Below are 18637 nucleotides of genomic sequence, written 5' to 3' on the forward strand. Positions count from 1 at the left end.
GTGGCATAGTTACCAACATTAAAACCATAAGGCATAAGCCAATATTTAAACAATTCTTCAAATACAGGTGTATGGGATTGGTTTAAAGGACATGTTCACTAGATGCCTTACCTAGTAGAGAAACTATATGTTTCATAAACTGTGTTCAGGGTTTTGTGTAAAAAGTTCATATTTTCCCTCCCAAAAAGCTACTCAATTTATTTCTCTAAACAAAAATTTGGTTAGTTCCTTTTTAAGCTGCTTCCATTTAAAAAATGGATTTTTTGTATATACATGCACACCTAGTTTTAGACCCATGTCACTGTGTATATTGTCAGGAACTTTAGAATATTGATGAAGGGTCACCATTACGTGAGCATCTATCAACTTGAGTTTGTTTTTTTTTTAATTTCTTTTTACTTCCTACTTCTGTCCTCCTCAAGAGCATCTTATTCTTTAAAGGATTATGCTTTGTGACTATGCAGGAAAATTTAAAAGACCTACAAACTGCGAGTTGATAGGGTCCTAGCCCCCGAACAGCAATCTACTCGAAGATGAAGCTTAATGACTCAGGGAGAAAGCTGATGAAATTCACCAGCCTCTGCTCACATAACCAGTATTTTCCTTGTTAAAAAAGATTTTTTTTTAAAAAGGCATCTGCATGTTCCTATCGCATAGCTTGAAATTGGAGTCTGTATTAAACATCCCCAGTCCCAAGAGGCAGGCTAGAAAGCCAGAAGAGGGACTGCAGAGATTTACCCTTGACTTGAAGGAACAGGGGAGTTGGTGAAGCTCCACACAGAGCCTCTCATTTAAAGGGCACAGCTTTCCTCACCCCCTGAGCCTTCCAGTTTGGGGTTTTTGTTGCTGTGTATTGTTGACCTCTGTTGTTCAGGGCTTGTGGATGGAACCTGATTAGAAGGTCTCTGAAGACTTCCGTGGATCTGGTTCTTTGTCCTGTGTCTATGTAGATTCCTAGCCATCCTTAGCTGTTTCTCCTTAAGGAAAGCAGAACAAACCCTTGGCAAAACTACGAAGTACGTGTAAGTTACTCCCAATGATTTAATCTCCTCTTTGGGGGGCCCTGTTGATCTCCTGTTAGGGTCCATTTTTCTCTACCCTCTTTTACCTCACACACACAGTCACCAAGGGGCTTCATATTTTGATGCTGTCTGGAGTCCCAATCTGTGACAGTGAGAGCCTATCTGATACACTATTTCATATCAACAACTTACTGATATTACAACAAACGCTGTCTTCTAATTTTTAGGTACTGCCTTCCATCAAGGACCTTATTTAAGTCCTCTGCTCTCCAGTCTTTGTTTGCTAAACATGCCCGATGCCCTTTATGCCAGTTTTTTCCTCCTACCCAGTTCTGCCTTTCTACCCTTCATGCCAATGGCAAGACCATCCATATCAGAATCACCTAGGGTGCTTGGGAAAATTCAAATTTGGGGGTTCCTCCTTAGAGCTACTGTGTATCTGATGATAGGGCCCAGATATCTGCACTTCAGTGAATTTTCCAGATGATCCTTAGGTGACCTGAAGTTGAAAGAGCATTGTTCTATGCCTTTTGTCATATCATTGCTTCCTTCTGGAATGTCCTCACTGTCTGACTTCTGTCATCGTTCTAGTCCTCTCCTTTTATGGAATTTTCCATATTCTTTCTCCGACTCATGGTCATTTGAGTAACTATTACTGGAAGACTGTAAATTCATCAGGAACAGGGACCCTGAGTCAATCATCTTTGTACTTCCCACGGTGTTTGGTCTGGTGCTTTGCACATAGAAGCCCTCAATAAGTGCTTGAGGAACAAATGAATGATCCACTCTCTTAGAACTAGAAATACCAGGAGGGCTATACTTCACTGAAACAAAGGTCTGAAGGCAAAATGTCAACAGGCTAGTGTGGAAAATATTTTTAGGTAGGAAATCTTTTTTGGTGACCCAGAAATAAATGCATGCATATGACCTCATTTTTTTTTTTTTTTTTTCAGTGTGTAAGGTTGAACATCAAAGAAAGGCTGCTCTTTCTCTACAGGGTGGATGGTGACCAAATTATTACCTGAAATAGTAACTATTGTCCAACACAAGGCCCCTGAAAGATTCAGAGTACAGAAAAGATGATCCAAGGCCCTCCTCCGGGAATTCACTACATTTGAAATCTTTTGATTGCAGGACTGTATGCTGAGCAGTTGGAGATTTCTAGAAGCCCGGTTGTATGACCCCAAGACCCCAGATATGTTAACCTGGGAACTAGGTGGTCCACTTTGAGAGCATCCAGGTGTAGTCATGGTCTCACTGTCTGAATCCCTGGAAAGTCTCCCCTCTTCTGTGATTCTCTAGTAATGAAAGAGTTATGTCTTCCAGAAAGGGGACTCACTCCTTGACTCTTGTAAGGCCCCACTAGAATGTGAGCTTCTTTGGGGATATTATCTTATTCATCTTTGTATCACGGTATCTGGCACATACGAGTGGCTAAGAAAAACTTGGCAGACAAACCCATGAATGAATGTGTTGTTTTCCCTTTTATTTGGATTACTTACCAGTTAAAAATTAATGTCTTGACCCCAAGACAGTAAATTTGTGGGCTGCGTTGAGATTCTCGAAAAAATATTGATTTATTGTTTTTAGGGCCAAGTATTAAGTTACTTGTTAGGCTAAAATTCAGTATCATTCTCCCCAGCTTTCTGCATTGCCCTCTTTTATTTTAGTTTTGCTTGTTCAGGGCTAGGATTTCATTCTCTATTTTCTTTTCTCCTGACTGAATGGAAAAACCTTGAGATTATTACATGACTTTGGAGGGATTTCAGACCTCAGATTTTAGCTGATGATCCCCCAAACAGATCATCTTTCCCTGCTATGTGATGAATAGGAGTGCTTACAAAAGCCTTTCCTGGGGGGTGGGCAGGCATGAGACAGGAGAGGGAAATGTGAATGAGATGATACAAACAGCACACATTTATTCAGGTGGGAAGGAGGGGCAGCATGGGAAGGTTATTCCACACTAAGTACCTAAGTAAGTTGCTAAGACAGAACAGTATTGTCAACCTGTGTAGTGAAAACAAACAAATAAACGAAAAGGTCCTGCCGTTTTGGAAAGCATTCTGGTTATCATGCAAAATGCCTGGATTTAAATCCTGTCTGTCATGTACATTTGTATGATTTCAGCCCGGTTTACTTTGATGAACCATTTCTTTTTCTCGTTTGTAAAATGGGAATGATAATACCTCCTTGCAATATTGTCAGAAAAGATAGTGAATGCAGAGTAGTCAATATAGCACCTGGGACAAAGCAAGTGCTCAGTCAATGGTGGCAGTCATGGTTGTCATAAAGGCCCCTGAGTGGGACCCTTCCACTGCCCTTGGTCCTGGCAGAACAAATCTGAGGATAGTCCTGGCTGACTCTTCATGGAGACCAAGATTAGCAGAGTATCTTCCCTTCAAATTCTTCCTTACTTATTTACCAGTGGAAGACTCTATTCTCCAGCTTTCTTCCTTCTACCCATATTTCCATGTCAGAACGCAGAGGTAATATATTTGAATTCTTAGTGCTCTTTCCGTTTTATGGGGCCTCTGTAATAGAGGTGATTTGGGGTTGGTGTTTGACTAGATGTCTTTCTAGTGTCCTAAAAGGATACGAAGATATGCTCCCTTGAGGATGTCCAAAATATTAGGACCCTCTCAACAGAGCAGATGATCTTGGCATTCCAGAAGAAATCAGCAAGCCAGGGCTGGTATAGGAGGACCAACTACCAGGTGCTGGGGAAAATGTCAGGGTCCCAGCCCCTCTCTTGATGCTGGAGATCAGGTTTTCTAGCCTGAGGTTCTCTGTGCATGACTGAATCACAATCCCTCTCCTCTACCCAACACTGACATTGGCTTTTCAGTCTGATACCGGCCTCTGCTTATTTTAGGGGCATCCATTTTACACAGGGAACATTTCTAAATGCATATGCCTGGGTTCAGCCCTCGGATTCTGATTCCACATCAGAGATTTGGTGAAGCAGCACATGAGCCACTGAGAAATATTTTATTCATTTAATAAAAGCAGGTGCTGTGCATCTTCCGTATAGCAGGCTCTGCTCTAGGAACTGGGTGAACAAAAGAGACAGAAAGCCCTACCCTTACAGAGTTGACATCTGTTAGAGAGAAAGAGAGAAACAGAGAGAGAGACAATAAGCAGAACCATTAAATAAATTATATAGTGTATAAAAAGTAATAAGTTCTAAGACTCACAGGCATAGAGAACAGGCTTGTGGTTGCCAAGGGGTTGGAGGGTGGGGGTGGGATAGACTGGGAGTTTGGGGTTAGTAGATGCAAACTATTACATATAGAATGCATAAACAACAGGGTCCTAAGGTATAGCACAGGAAACTGTATTCAATATCCTGGGGGTAAACCACAATGGAAAAGAATATAAAAAAGAGTGCATATCTGTGTATAACTGAGTCACTTCGCTGTACAGCAGAAATTAACACAACATTGTAAATCAACTATACTTCCATAAAAAAATAATAAGTTCTATATCGAAAATCAAAGTACAGAAAAAGGGTCTCATGACTTTTCAATAACATCTTCATTATCCTAAATCCTAAATCCATCTTTCTTTTTTTGACCACATTGCCTGTCACCCCAGTTGCTACCTTTGATGAATGAGGCGGGTGCTTTCTGAGATGGGACAGGGTTCTGACTCCAGTCTTGTAAGCTTAGGCAAGAGGGCTTGAGCCCCTTATGTGACATCTCACGGCTTGTCTCCTAGAGGACCTGTCCTCATTTATCAGGCAGCAAAGAAGAAACTCTCTTTGGAAAAAAAAAAAAAAAAAGTAATAGCAGAGAGTCGCTGTGGAAACTGAACGAGCTCCTTTCTGAAGTGTGGTCACGGCCTGATGGCCTGAGGTTGGGGGCCAGAACAGTAATTGGCACCCTCAAATGGATGATCAGATAAGAAAAGTCATCCTCTGGCATCATCTCTTTGTCTAGAAGCATTAGGAAGTGCTTGCATCCATAGTGGATAAGAATTTATGGTTGCTTTACTGTTGCCTTAGAAACAGATTCATTGCTTAGCTTTAGAGGCTTTCAGTCAGCAAGAATCACATAGAAGGGGATTCCAGGTCCCGATGGAGAGTCAGGGAGTTCCTTGGAATAACCCCAGCTGCCAGTCAGCAGAATGAGATTAGGCTGCCTCAAGCACAGGACTGGTGAGAATGCCAGAGGTACTGCTTCTGTCTGAGTCAGTTCTCCTTGTAGTCAGAGCCGCCATAGCTCCTCACTGCTGTACGGCCTAACTACTCGTTGCACCTCCACTGCGGCAGTTTGATAAAGATCTGTCTTGCAAGTACCATACATCCATTTTTGTGACCTCTCCCTTCAACATAGGTGGCTGAGCTCACTCAGTTTGATACCTGTTCACCATCCTTTGTCAGTTCCATTCAGGTCTGCCATCTGTAGGTTCTGGGGCTGTTTGGTTTGTTTTAAAATAAATAGTGAGGGCTTCCCTGGTGGTGCAGTGGTTAAGAATCCGCCTGCCAATGCAGGGGACACAGGTTCGATCCCTGGTCCGGGAAGATCCCACATGCTGCGGAGCACCTAAGCCCGTGTGCCACAACTACTGAGCCTGCGCTCTAGAGCCCGTGCTCCGCAACAAGAGAAGCCACGACAATGAGAAGCCCGCGCACTGCAACAAAGAGTAGCCCCCACTCACCGCAGATAGAGAAAGCCTGAGCACAGCAATGAAGACCCAATACAGCCAAAAATAAAGACAAATAAATAAATAAATTTACAAATAAATAAATAAAATAAATAGTGAGCAGAAGATAATGTGAATATTCTTGCTACGGTGCTGAAGGCTCATTTGGGTGATGTAATGGATATTCCTAAGTAAGAACTAGCTGTGGATGTTAAGAGTTGATCTGAAACCACCATGAAGATCAGCCTACCCCTTGTTACAGAGTTCAGTAGATCAGGGCAGAAGATAAGAAGGCCAGGCAGCAGACCAACATATCAGTGGCCTCTATTTCCTGCTTAATTTTCATGAAAATATATATTTGAGGAGACAGTGGGGAGAGTCAGGTAGAGATCTCTTTGAATCTGATGACAGAGGCAAGACCCTAAAAGAATGGAGACAAAAAATGAAAGAAGTCTCATTTAGATGACACCTACCCCATATCCTCACAAGCATTTAGATTTGGCGTTAATTTAATAAAGGAAGAAACTGAAGTCCAGAGAGTTCTTTCCAGTTGCATCATGGCTAATAAGTTATAGCAGTGTTTTTTGTCCACTGACTTCACAAATTAGACCACTGCCATCTTTTGGATATAATTATGATATTTTTGAATTAACCTCAGAGGCCCCCTTCCTTTTTCTCTGATAGTGATGATGGATTTTTACTGCTTAATCCACCCTTAGACATTGTTACCCTTTTGGTTGAGAACATATTGCGAGATGTGGGTGGGGCAGGTCTTCTTCTCGGCAGACCTAAGAGATTGCCCTGAGAGTACTTGTAGGAGAGGTTGCCAGGTAATTGCTAAAAGGTGGGAAAGTGGGGGTCAGCTGTCTCTAGGAACATCCCAGCCACAGGTTACCTCAGAGCTATGAATACTTGTCTAAGCCTCTAATCCATAACATAAAACCAGGCTTGTTGTAATCCTTCCATGGGACCTTTGCTACCTAGGTCCTCCTCTTGGGAGCCAGGAGGTTTTCCAGTGGGTTAGTCCAAGCCTGAATCCAGTCATTCTCAAAGATTATTTTACATACTCTCAGGGATGGTAGAATGGAGCAGTGAATTATATCATCTCAGAGACAGACCAGGCTTTGAATTTTAGTTACTGTCTGTCTGACTTTCAGCAAGAACTTAACCTGTCTGAGCCTCAGTCTTCCCACCTACAAAATGGGCTTATAATATCTATCATATAGGGCTATTGTTAGGGCACTGTGCACTGCACAAGTCCAGGGGTGCTATTCACACAGACTCTAGTGGAATTGGTAACATTAGGAGTTGTGTAACAGGGCAATGCTGGTTCTTAGAAGTATTAGATATAATGACCCCTGTAAAGAATTTAGCATGGTGTCTGGGACAGTGTTTAAGAATGGAGCCTGGTATTTCGGTCTCAGGCAATCAACAGTGATTTGCTGTTGTGCCATTTTGAAACTTGCTTCTAAGAAGGAAAATAGTTCAGGGTACAGAAAACACAGTGTGCAAAGACCTGGAGGTAAGAAAGTGTTGTCGTGTTCAGGGAGTGGAGAGAATTCCCATATTCTGGAGCTCAGAGGCCAGATCCTAAAAGGTGTAAACAGCCTATTGAGGGGGTTTGGGTTTGTCTTCAGGGCAATAGGCAGCCCATGAAGAGTTTTAAGGGGAGTGAGAGAGTCTAATCTGCACTTTAGGAAGTTTGTTTTGGCTGAAACTTGAGGAATGGAATGATGAGACTTGGCAGTGATTTGAAGGGAGTGGTTAATTCTATCAGTTCTGGAGACAGGCTTAGCTTCGAGTCTGTGTCCAGTGTTGGCTCTCTGTGTTCTGTCCTACTCCCTCTGAGCAAATACTTAACCTTTCTGATCCTGACAGGTTACCAAGACGTTTTAAGTTGCAAATCTTCCAAAAGGGTCACCGCAAATGTTTCTTTCTCCTTTTTAAACTTTAGATCTTTACTGTATCGTTTTAAATACCTACCAGGCATCGGGGGGGGTCATTTATAAATCAGATTTTTTTTTTTTTTATAATAGGCAAATACTGGCTTCCTTGTTTCTACTCTTACCCCTATAGTCTGTTCTTCACTGAACGAGCAGAGAGATCATTTTAAAAGGAAAATCAGCTCACATCACACTTCTGAGCGGAACCTCCCTATGATTCCCATCTCCCTCACAGTCAAAGCCAGCATCTTATAATGTCTTCAGTGCCCTTCGTTATCCATCCCCACTGTGTTCCCAGCTCCTGAGCCCTGCTCCCTTCACTCACTGCCTTCTCAGCACGTTGGTTTCTTCGTGGTTCCCAGACTGTGCAAAGCACAGTTCTCTTCTGGGTCTTTGAGCTTATCTTGGAATTCTCTTCCTGCAACTATCCACAAGGCTTGGCCCCTTTCTTCCTTCAGGACTTTGCTCAAATGTCACCTTATCAGAGAGGCCTTCTTTAAACCATCCATTATAAAATCATGCATGCCATGTGTGTGCACACACTGACACACACACACACACTGACACACTGACACTCATAGACTTCCTGTCCTATTGAAATTGCTCCCTACCCCCCACCACTATAGCACTTTTTACCGTCTGACATTTACATTTATTTGTTTGTTTCCTCCCCATTAGAATATAAGGTCCACAAAGATGGAGGCTTAAAAAAAAATTCGTTGATGAATTCTCAGGACCTAGAAGAGAGCCTAGCATATCCTTCTAAAATTTGTCTAGGTGTCTCTTATAAATATGCGGAATAAATTGCGGCATAAGGGAGTTAGAACTGGATCTGCCACTGCTCTGACAGGATGGTTCAATGTTACCTTGTTTTAAGGAGAAATCCTATAACCCACCCAAGCCCAGTAATGACTCAACAGTTAGACACACTGACCATGAACTTTTGCATATTTTGAAAATATGCTTCTATTTTTCGACCTTTTACCTAGAATGGAATTCCACCATCGCAGCCCTCTGCTGTGTCTTCTTTAGCATGGGGAAAAGGGTCAGAGCTTATCTCCCGACATTAATGAGCTAAAAACAAGGACTTTAGGTGATGGTGGGCTTGCGGAGGGTGTGCCAGAATGGGCTGGACCAGGGTGGAGGTTCTCTGGGGCCCTGGTGCACTTTTCAGTATAAGCCATCAGCCTCAAACATAAGCCAGAGAGCCTAGGTGAATGTGGGCGTGACTCTCAGACAGCCTGAGGCTATGAGGGGGTCTAACTCAGCTCCACTTTTAACTCTGTGTCAGGCCACAGGGCTAAGCTCTGACTCAGGACCCTTCTTATCCCCGTGTTATCCGATGTCATAACTGGCTTTCCAGACCAGACCTACCCTGACTTGGAGCAGACCCTTCTTTGCTTCAGCGCCTGCCCCTACCACCTTCACCAGAGCCCTGGAATCAGAGGTGATGCAAGGTCACTGAGAGGCACACAGCTTGGTAAGCAAGGCAGAGTGGTGGATGGAGCCGCCATGAACCTGAATTCCCCCACCAGGGATGCCGTTGCCATATCCCTCATTGCCTACCGCCCTTCATCACATGTATACGTTGTGGTCGCTGTCATTTTGTCACATGAGCTAATTTAGATGGAATTATTGCCCTTGCATTTTTGGGTCGCTTGAATCCTCTATAGAACTAATGTGTATTTTAGAAGGACCATGGCAAGTCTGACATTGACACAGAGGAGGAACGTTTTATGGCTGGTAATGCTGATTTCACAGCCTGCCAGGCAAAAGCCTTACTTACACACTCCTAGACCTGGACCTGCTTATCTCCCTTTCCTGTTGTGGGCAGCCTGCAGATTCTAGAGCGAGATCTGTACACAGATACGAAGAGCAGTGCTTGAAGAACCAGATGCCTGGCTGCTAATGCATCAGGAGACCCGGGCTTGCTGAAAATTAGGAGGAAATGTGCTCTCGTCAAAACACGCTTTTAAAAACTGTACTTAATGTGTGGAAATATTGCCTTATAGCAGATTTTTTTTCCCCTCAAGTACAAATACCATTGAGCTTTGATTGCAAGCAAGCTTGAAGATTTCTCTGTGCTTCCAAGAGCCATAGGACATGATTTCATGAAATGCAGTGAAAAGTTGTGCTCTAGAATTTAAGATCATCACCAAGCCTTGCGTTGGTAGGATTTTTAGAGTCTAAATTTCATAGCATCACTCTTAATGAGGTGATTTTGGTGATGAAACAGTTTCTGGAAGGTGATTGTACTAACCACAGTTTAAAAGGAAATCTGCCTCAGCAACAAGGAGAAAATTATGCAATGTGTCAAAATTTTTTGTTTTTTCTCATTGGCTGTTAGCATGCATGCATGTGTATTCAACAAGGCAAGGATATAATTGAGCATTTCATTCCAGTAAGTCAGCTGTGTACATTGCTCAGTGAATGGGGACTACATGTAGAAAATTCTCAAGTGGAGAGATTGGGCTGTAAACGTTACCAAGGATTGCTTAATCACAGATGGGTTCTTAGAATCATGATTCTCCATAGATGTTGTGATAGTCAAATATAAACAAATCATTAGTAAAAGTAATAAAAATAAGTAATTAGTCATGCTTTGGATCTGGATCTAATGATGTGATTTTTTTCCCCCCACCCTCCCCCTATCTTATTTTTCCCAGTAGGTTGGGACAGTTGGAACTCTGCCATTGTCCAACATGCTGCGATTCGGTCTCTCACCCACCTTTTCGATGGGATTTCATGTGTTAGCCATGGTGGCTCTCTTGTTTTCCCACGTGGACCATATAAGCGCTGAGACAGAAATGAAAGGAGAAGGCAATGAAACCAGCGAGTGTACTGGCTCCTATTACTGTAAGAAAGGGGTGATTTTACCCATTTGGGAGCCCCAAGACCCTTCCTTTGGGGACAAAATTGCTAGAGCGACTGTGTATTTCGTGGCCATGGTCTACATGTTTCTCGGAGTCTCTATCATTGCCGACCGATTCATGTCCTCTATAGAAGTCATCACGTCTCAAGAAAAAGAAATCACCATAAAGAAACCCAATGGAGAGACCACCAAGGCCACTGTGAGGATCTGGAATGAGACGGTGTCCAACCTGACCTTGATGGCCCTGGGATCTTCAGCTCCAGAGATTCTCCTTTCAGTAATTGAGGTGTGTGGCCATAACTTCAATGCAGGAGACCTCGGTCCTAGCACCATTGTGGGGAGTGCCGCATTCAATATGTTCATCATTATTGCACTTTGTGTTTACGTCGTCCCAGATGGGGAGACAAGGAAGATTAAGCATTTGCGGGTGTTCTTTGTGACAGCAGCCTGGAGCATCTTTGCCTATACCTGGCTTTACATCATTTTGTCTGTCATCTCTCCTGGGGTCGTGGAGGTCTGGGAAGGTTTGCTTACTTTCTTCTTCTTTCCCATCTGTGTTGTGTTCGCTTGGGTGGCAGATAGGAGGCTTCTGTTTTACAAGTATGTCTACAAGAGGTACCGGGCTGGCAAGCAGAGGGGAATGATTATTGAACATGAAGGAGACAGGCCATCTTCCAAGACAGAAATTGAGATGGATGGGAAAGTGGTCAATTCCCACGTTGACAGTTTCTTAGATGGTGCTCTAGTTCTGGAAGTCGATGAGAGGGACCAAGATGATGAAGAAGCCAGGCGAGAAATGGCTAGGATTCTGAAGGAACTCAAGCAGAAGCATCCGGAGAAGGAAATAGAGCAATTAATAGAATTGGCCAACTACCAAGTCTTAAGTCAGCAGCAAAAAAGTCGAGCATTCTACCGAATTCAAGCTACCCGCCTGATGACCGGGGCGGGCAACATTTTAAAGAGGCATGCAGCTGACCAAGCCAGGAAGGCCGTCAGCATGCACGAGGTCAACACGGAAGTGGCTGAAAATGACCCTGTCAGTAAGATCTTCTTTGAACAAGGAACATATCAGTGTCTGGAGAACTGTGGTACGGTAGCCCTGACAATTATCCGCAGAGGTGGTGATTTGACCAACACTGTGTTTGTTGACTTCAGAACAGAGGATGGCACAGCCAATGCCGGGTCTGATTACGAATTTACTGAAGGAACTGTGGTCTTTAAGCCTGGTGAGACCCAGAAGGAAATCAGAGTTGGCATCATCGATGATGACATCTTTGAGGAAGATGAGAATTTCCTTGTGCATCTCAGCAATGTCAAAGTATCTTCTGAAGCCTCGGAAGATGGCATCCTGGAAGTCAATCATGTCTCTACACTTGCTTGCCTGGGATCTCCCTCCACTGCCACCGTGACTATTTTTGATGATGACCACGCAGGCATCTTTACTTTTGAGGAACCTGTGACTCACGTGAGTGAGAGCATTGGCATCATGGAGGTGAAAGTATTGAGAACATCTGGAGCACGCGGAAATGTTATCGTTCCCTATAAAACCATTGAAGGGACCGCCAGAGGCGGAGGGGAGGACTTTGAGGACACGTGCGGAGAGCTCGAGTTCCAGAACGACGAAATTGTGTAAGTCCTTTTTTTATACCTATGTGTGTGGTTGAGTGCATTTGTGGATGCGCGAATGTGTGCGTGTTTTTTAAAAACTAAGTGGCGAAGAATGGAATAGTTACTAACAAGACGACTTTCAAAATATCGAAATATCCTAGCTTCTAGCTCCTGTACCACTGATCAATATACTGTATACCCAGAGATCCTAATTTGATTTTATTTTCACTTTTGTACTTTTACAGTTTTTAAGTACATTTATAGTTTTTAAGTAGATTTATAGAATGAGTCTTCTGACAGAATGTATCCAAGCACTTATGATGGGTTAAAAAATTTGTATTCTATCTTGATCACGTAATATACACACAGAAAGGGAACATTGAAAACATCACATTATGTCCTAACTTCATTACTGAGTACAAATTGGGAAAGCCCAAAAAAGAAACATCCCTGAAAAGAATTGCCTGGCTACCAGGGCTGGCTGAAATGATTTCTGCTGCTTTTATCTGACACTGTTTTTGTGATTATATAATGTTTCTGCTTAAATGCTAATGCTTAATTATGACTTAATGACCAATCCTGCCTTTTCAGTTTTATGCCAATGGGGAAAGTCATTTAGCTCTTATTTAGTTCCAGTCTGATTTTACTTTACATGATTAAACAAACCCTTTTACCCTACTGGTATAGGGATGGGGAGAGAAGTAAGATTCTGTCCAAGCGTCCGAGTTGACAGGGAGCAGGTCAGAGAAAAAAAGTGGGGAGCAATTTACTTTTCCTATTGGCACTTTACAGTGACATTTGCCAACACTGTAACACAGAATGGCTGGTTGTGCGATAATTATTCCAAAGACAGCTGCTGTTTACAGAGCTTTTCCTCCTTCCTTGCCGAGGGCCAGGGGCATTGCATTCACCAAAAGCAAACCAGAAAATGTGACTCGATGAGCAATATCCAAATGGGAAGGACGAAAGGAAACTATTTATAATATCTGCAGTGCAAAAAGAAGGACATTCCAATGAATAATTATGTTGGTGGAATCATTGGCAACTTAGGAATTTCAGGAGAAACAATATAAAATATAGTTTGTTCTCAAAATAGTTAACTCTTGTGTAAATGGCATGTGATATATCAAATGATCGGTGCATTCTCTCCAAGATCAAATTTCTTCTACAAGAAGTGAAGGGAAAACAAAAACAAAGGGAGTGGATGGGCAGAGGAAACAGATTTTTCTGAAAGAGCCTTCCAATATCTTTCACCTCTTTGACGTTGTTGTATAGAGATGGACAGTTAGCGTGATATCACAATGAAATCAAGCAAAGAGAGATAATAGCCATCTTCGGATGTGTATGTGGGGAGAGCTTTTGTTGAATATCTATTTTACATTGGTTCTTATGTTGTTAATGTTCCACTTAGCGAGATGTGTTTTGTTGGGACAAATATTTTAACTGAAATATAGTAATATAATAGCAAATGAATATACTGCACACCCAAGGAAGGATTTTCCCAAAGGCCTGTGTTGAATGTGATCCTGCCCACATTAGCACATAAACTTTATTTCTTTGCTAGGAATTCTTGCTCATTCCATTTTATAATCATTTCAATTATTGAACCCTCTTGTATTTGATACACTTTTACATGGGTTACAAGTGATATTGCATGTTGTTAAAGGAATATTGCATGTTATTAAATGAACTCACAAGGGTAGCTCTTAAATATGACCAAATTAGTGTTTTGTTTTATTTACTCATTTTACTTAGGGTGTTTTCTCAAGAAAATGTGATCTTGCTTTCTCCTGAGAATACTGGCTCTCTACTTGTTCGAGAGGCAGACTTTCCCATCCAGGACTTCTACCAAAGCATAAATAAATAACTTTCTTTTGGGCACAGTGTAGTAGAAGATGAAGAAGGAAAAAAAGAGACAGTGATTTGATGGCATAATTTATTCTGTCAAGCTCCATTTCAAACATTCAGCCTGTGCCATTTAATTGATTTAATTCTTGCTAAGGAAGGAATATTGCCAAATTTCAGCTTTAGAATTTTAGATACCTTGTGAAAGCTGGTAAGAATTGGTGGAATTATCAGCATCTCTGTATATGTGTTCTTAGGCATATTCTAGATCAACGGCCAGTTCCTAGTTTTATAAAATTCTTCCTATATTTTATTTGCTAAGTTGAAATATGAAATTTTAGCAATGGCAAAACATTTTATTTATAAGTGAAATGAAATTACAGCCCTACATTTTTCTCTTCTTTCTAGAATTTTAATTTTAAGGAGTTTTCATCTTAATGTTATAGAGTTTTACTACTGACGAGGTTTGTAGATGGTTAATCAGTCTGTTGCTTGAATAAATTTATTGCAGTGCCTGGGACTTAGCCTTAGGCTAGGCACCAAGGATTCAGACAGAATGCTTTTAGAAAAACATAATATTATCAAGATCCCTTACTCTTTCTTCTTGTGGATCATTTTTCCTTTGGTAGTTTCCAGTGCCAGGTCCACACAGTCAGATCCAAGTGAAAGAGAGTTTGTCATCATGCAGTCTAGTTGAACTATGTAGACACAACTCAATTCATCTTTAAAAATGAATTTATATTTCATCCGATTTGTTACTCTTGAGAGATGACTTTCTCAAAAATCTAAAATACATAGATGGGACTATTGACGCCACTGAACTTTATTAGATACTTAAAAAAATTTTTTTTGTTTGTTTAATGATGTGCATGAACCCAGAATTTATGATTCTTTCCAGAGCATCATAAAGAGATTCCTGGAAAAGCCTGGATTTAAAGTATATCTAATTTTAAGAAGCCATTAACCAAGGTAGAAATAGGGTCCAATCTGATCAGGGATGGAGATCAAGAGGCAGTCAGGTTTACTGATTCATAGGTTTTAAGAACAAGATAGATTCCTAATCTTTGACCTCATATTTAGTGTAGAAGAAGTCTCTTAAGTATATAAAATAAACATGTCTGTACCTATTCATTCATATTTTTATGTAAATGAGTTGAATTATTTCAACATGACCTTTTTGAAGATCAAAATCCATATTTGAGGAAAATACCTGTAAGTGGAAAGTGGTGTTTGTAGTCTCTAATAAAATGTATTCTCGGCAAAACATTTGAAAATTACAATGCAAAAACTCATTAAATAGATATAATTAACAGTTAGCACATGCTTTTGTATAAACTCAATCAGTGACAAATACTAAACCCATGCCAGCTGATCTTGACTTTCATTCAACAGGGAATTCTGTCTAATGTTAACAGCTAATAAAAAATAAATGAAGAATATGCTAATTTGATTTGTGGTTTGGTAGGTGACATCCACAGATTTGAAGTGCTATTAATGTTTGTTCTTTAATGATGCTAGTTTAGTGGTAATAATTATTACAAAATGTTGTTTGGTTTTTCAAGGTCTAACGTTAGCTTGACTGTTCTGGAAAATGTTAAGGTTAATTAACTAGTGTAGATACAAATCAAATTTAATTACTTAGTTATAGCCCAGCAATAATGTCATTTTGGGAAGATTACTCAAAAGATCATGAGCATTTACTGTTATACATTTAAAATTCAAAGTTGGAAAACAAAGAATGTAGGTTGGAAAATTTACATAACATCTTGCTTAGCAAATCATTTTACTGGGAGTTTCTAGCCATAATTTGTTAAGCAATGGATCTGTCCAGAATTAATTTAGCTTTAAAGACTATTACATTTTCAAGTTTGACTGTAACTTCATTAACTCTAGCACATACAATATGCAAGACATCTCAACAAATACAGCTTTTGGATGCAAAATATTTACATCACTTTTTTGGAAAAATACATGGAAAAGAAATTTTTAGTATTATATAGGTTTTATGGCATCATTATTATTATATTCTATGGAAAATAAGTACTTTGTTTTTGCTATTTATAGTACTAGTATTCTTTTCTTGCTCTATAGAATCCCAAGGAATAAAGACCTAGCTATATGAGATAGCAATTCAATTCTGAGAGTAGAACAGATATGTAATACGAGAAGGCAATCAGCTATAAAAAAATGAAAAAAAAATTACGAAAATTTGAAATGATCGGAACAAGAATAATAATGTGTGTTTGGGGGAATCCGAAATGATGAAAAAAACTAGAGAATGTAGTATTAGACAAGAAAGACTGTTAGCACATATTACCTAGAATCCAACATATTCAAGATTTACTTTGTGGCAGAAGAATTTTATCTGCATCGTTTAGCCTATTAAAATGATGGAAGCATGATATTTTACATTGACATAAAGTTTTCCTGCGTAATGTAAGAAATTTAGATGGAATAATTTTAGGGTTTTAATGGACTTCTGCTTTGGTGGATTATCTTTTCAGTCTGGAATATTTCTCTCTTCTTAGAAGCAAACCACAGGTAGTATCATCTGAAAATCTAAATTATAACTACAAGAAATGTTTTTATAAATGTATATGTTTTCATGAATGCATAACTATTATAAAAAATAAGATAGGGTAAGAGCCAAAAAAAATTACAAGTTCTAATTCACTGCTGCCGGGAGCCTAAATTGATTATGTGCTGAAGGGTTGTTTACCGTGTCAATCAGATTGCTATGTTTGCTGTTGTAATCTCATTTTCCCACTGCTGATTAGAGTTTGGGGTTATGATATAGTTATGTAAAGAAGCTTTATCTTAGCAAATGAGGAGATGTCATAGTTTAGACACACTGAAGTGTTTAAAGTATGGATCCTTTTCTGAGTCATCATTCAAGGCTATCACGTAGGGGGCTGTTTGTTTCTCTGGTTCAGGGCTAGAGAAGAATTTATATAACAATCAGTCTGCACATACTTATTAAGCTCCTGATTTGCATTCAGCGCTGGGCTAATCATTATGAAGGAAACAGAAGAAATATCCTCCAAATACCCTAAAATGGGAGATAATGAGATAACATATTTTGTTAAGTACAAACATCATTACAAAGATAAGGTATAAGTTGTAGGAGAAGCCTTAATTTAGGGCAAAATATTTGCATTTGCTGGAAGCATAATTGGATAGAAAAATGTGGTGTGCATTTTAAGATGGAATCATAACTTGGTAAACCTGAGTGTGTGGACATTTTCAATAAATAAGATGGTTCTCAATATTAATGAAAGACTCAGTGACCATTCATTTTCTTTAGTGGGATTTTATTTTTTTAATTGAAGTATAGTTGATTTACAATGTTGTGTTGATTTCTGCTGTATAGCAAAGTGATTCAGTTATACATATATATATATATACACATTCTTGTTTATATTCTTTTCCATTATGGTTTATCCCAGGATATTGAATATAATTCCCTGTGCTACACAGTAGGACCTTGTTGCTTATCCATTCTGTATATACTGGTTTGCGTCTGCTAACCCCAAACTCCCCCTCCATCCCTCCCCAACAACTCCCTCCCCCTTGGCAACCATCAGTCTGTTTGCTATGTCTGTGAATCTGTTTCTGTTTCGTAGATAAGTTCATTTGTGTCATATTTTAGATTGCACATGTAAGTGATATTATATGGTATTTGTCTTTCTCTGACTTACTTCATTTAGTATGATAATCTCTAGGTCCATCCATGTTGCTGCAAATGGCATTATTTCATTTAATGGGATTTTAAGTCATTATGAGGGCATTTAACTTAATCTGAGTATATTATCCCTTTAAGCCAATCACAGAAGACCAAGACTGCATGATTCTACTTATATGAGATATCTAAAATAGATAGGAGATATCACTCAGAGAAGCAAAGAGCAGAATTGTGGTTGCCGGCGGAAAGGGAAGGGAAAACGGGGAGTTGTTAACCAACTGGTATAAAGTTTCAGAAATGCAAAACGAGTAAGTTCTAGAAGTCTGCCGTACAGCATTGTACCTGTAGTTAACAATATTGTGCTGTACTCTTAAAAATCTGTTAAGAAGGTAGATCTCGTCAAATGTTTTTTACTACAGTAACGTAAAAATTAAAAATTGTTAAATGAAAAAATACCTGTTCTACTTTAAAAAAAAAGCTTATGTGCTCGCCCCTCTATATCTCATTGCGTCTTAGAGTTTCTAAGCAAACTTTACAAGATTTCTAGTAAAATGTTGCCAGTATTTTCTTTTGCACTTAGTGAATTAGTCCTTGGTCTCTAGAAATGCTTTTGACTTCCTTTAATCCTATAGCCACTGGAGCAGCCCTTAACCCACTTTGCCTCCCCACTCCCTCCATCTTCTCGGCGTTACCAGTGTACAACCATCATCTTGGTAGAACCCAAGCAGATGTCACATCAAACTGTGAAGTGGGAAGAGATTTTCTTTGGTTTTCCTTCCTGAGGACACTGGTAACCCATGGAAGGAGATTTAAGCGTGCTTAATTCTTTTCAATGGAGCCACCTTGAGGGTATAACACCTATAATGGGGTTTTATTTGTTGTTACGCTGCTCTGTCCTTGTTAGCTGAGGTGTAGAAAATTGCCAATGGGTTACAATATCTTGAGAACCATAGAGGTTTTCCTATAAAGTATCTTGGTCATGTTCTGTCATGGTTACTGAAATCTGCTCACTGGAGATTCA

The 18637-nt window shown here is 40.1% G+C and overlaps 1 protein-coding gene across 12 annotated transcripts in view; it reads left to right on the forward strand.

Annotated features, from left to right (window-relative positions):
• Nucleotides 1–18637, forward strand: part of SLC8A1 (solute carrier family 8 member A1) — a 426970-nt gene that overhangs the window by 69140 nt on the left and 339193 nt on the right. For 7 of the 12 annotated variants that reach the window (XM_082358037.1, XM_082358044.1, XM_082358038.1 and 4 more), the window contains one exon: nucleotides 10279–12110. In XM_082358037.1, the coding sequence (XP_082214163.1) occupies nucleotides 10279–12110 (1832 nt within the window). Of the gene's footprint in view, nucleotides 1–1975; nucleotides 9090–10275; nucleotides 12111–18637 lie in introns of those variants that run through there. The other 5 variants (XM_082358042.1, XM_082358041.1, XM_082358043.1 and 2 more) reach the window with 4 other exon arrangements.

Source organism: Balaenoptera borealis (assembly GCF_965194805.1).
Source record: "Balaenoptera borealis genome assembly, chromosome: 15".
Classification (NCBI taxonomy): Eukaryota; Metazoa; Chordata; class Mammalia; order Artiodactyla; family Balaenopteridae; genus Balaenoptera; species Balaenoptera borealis.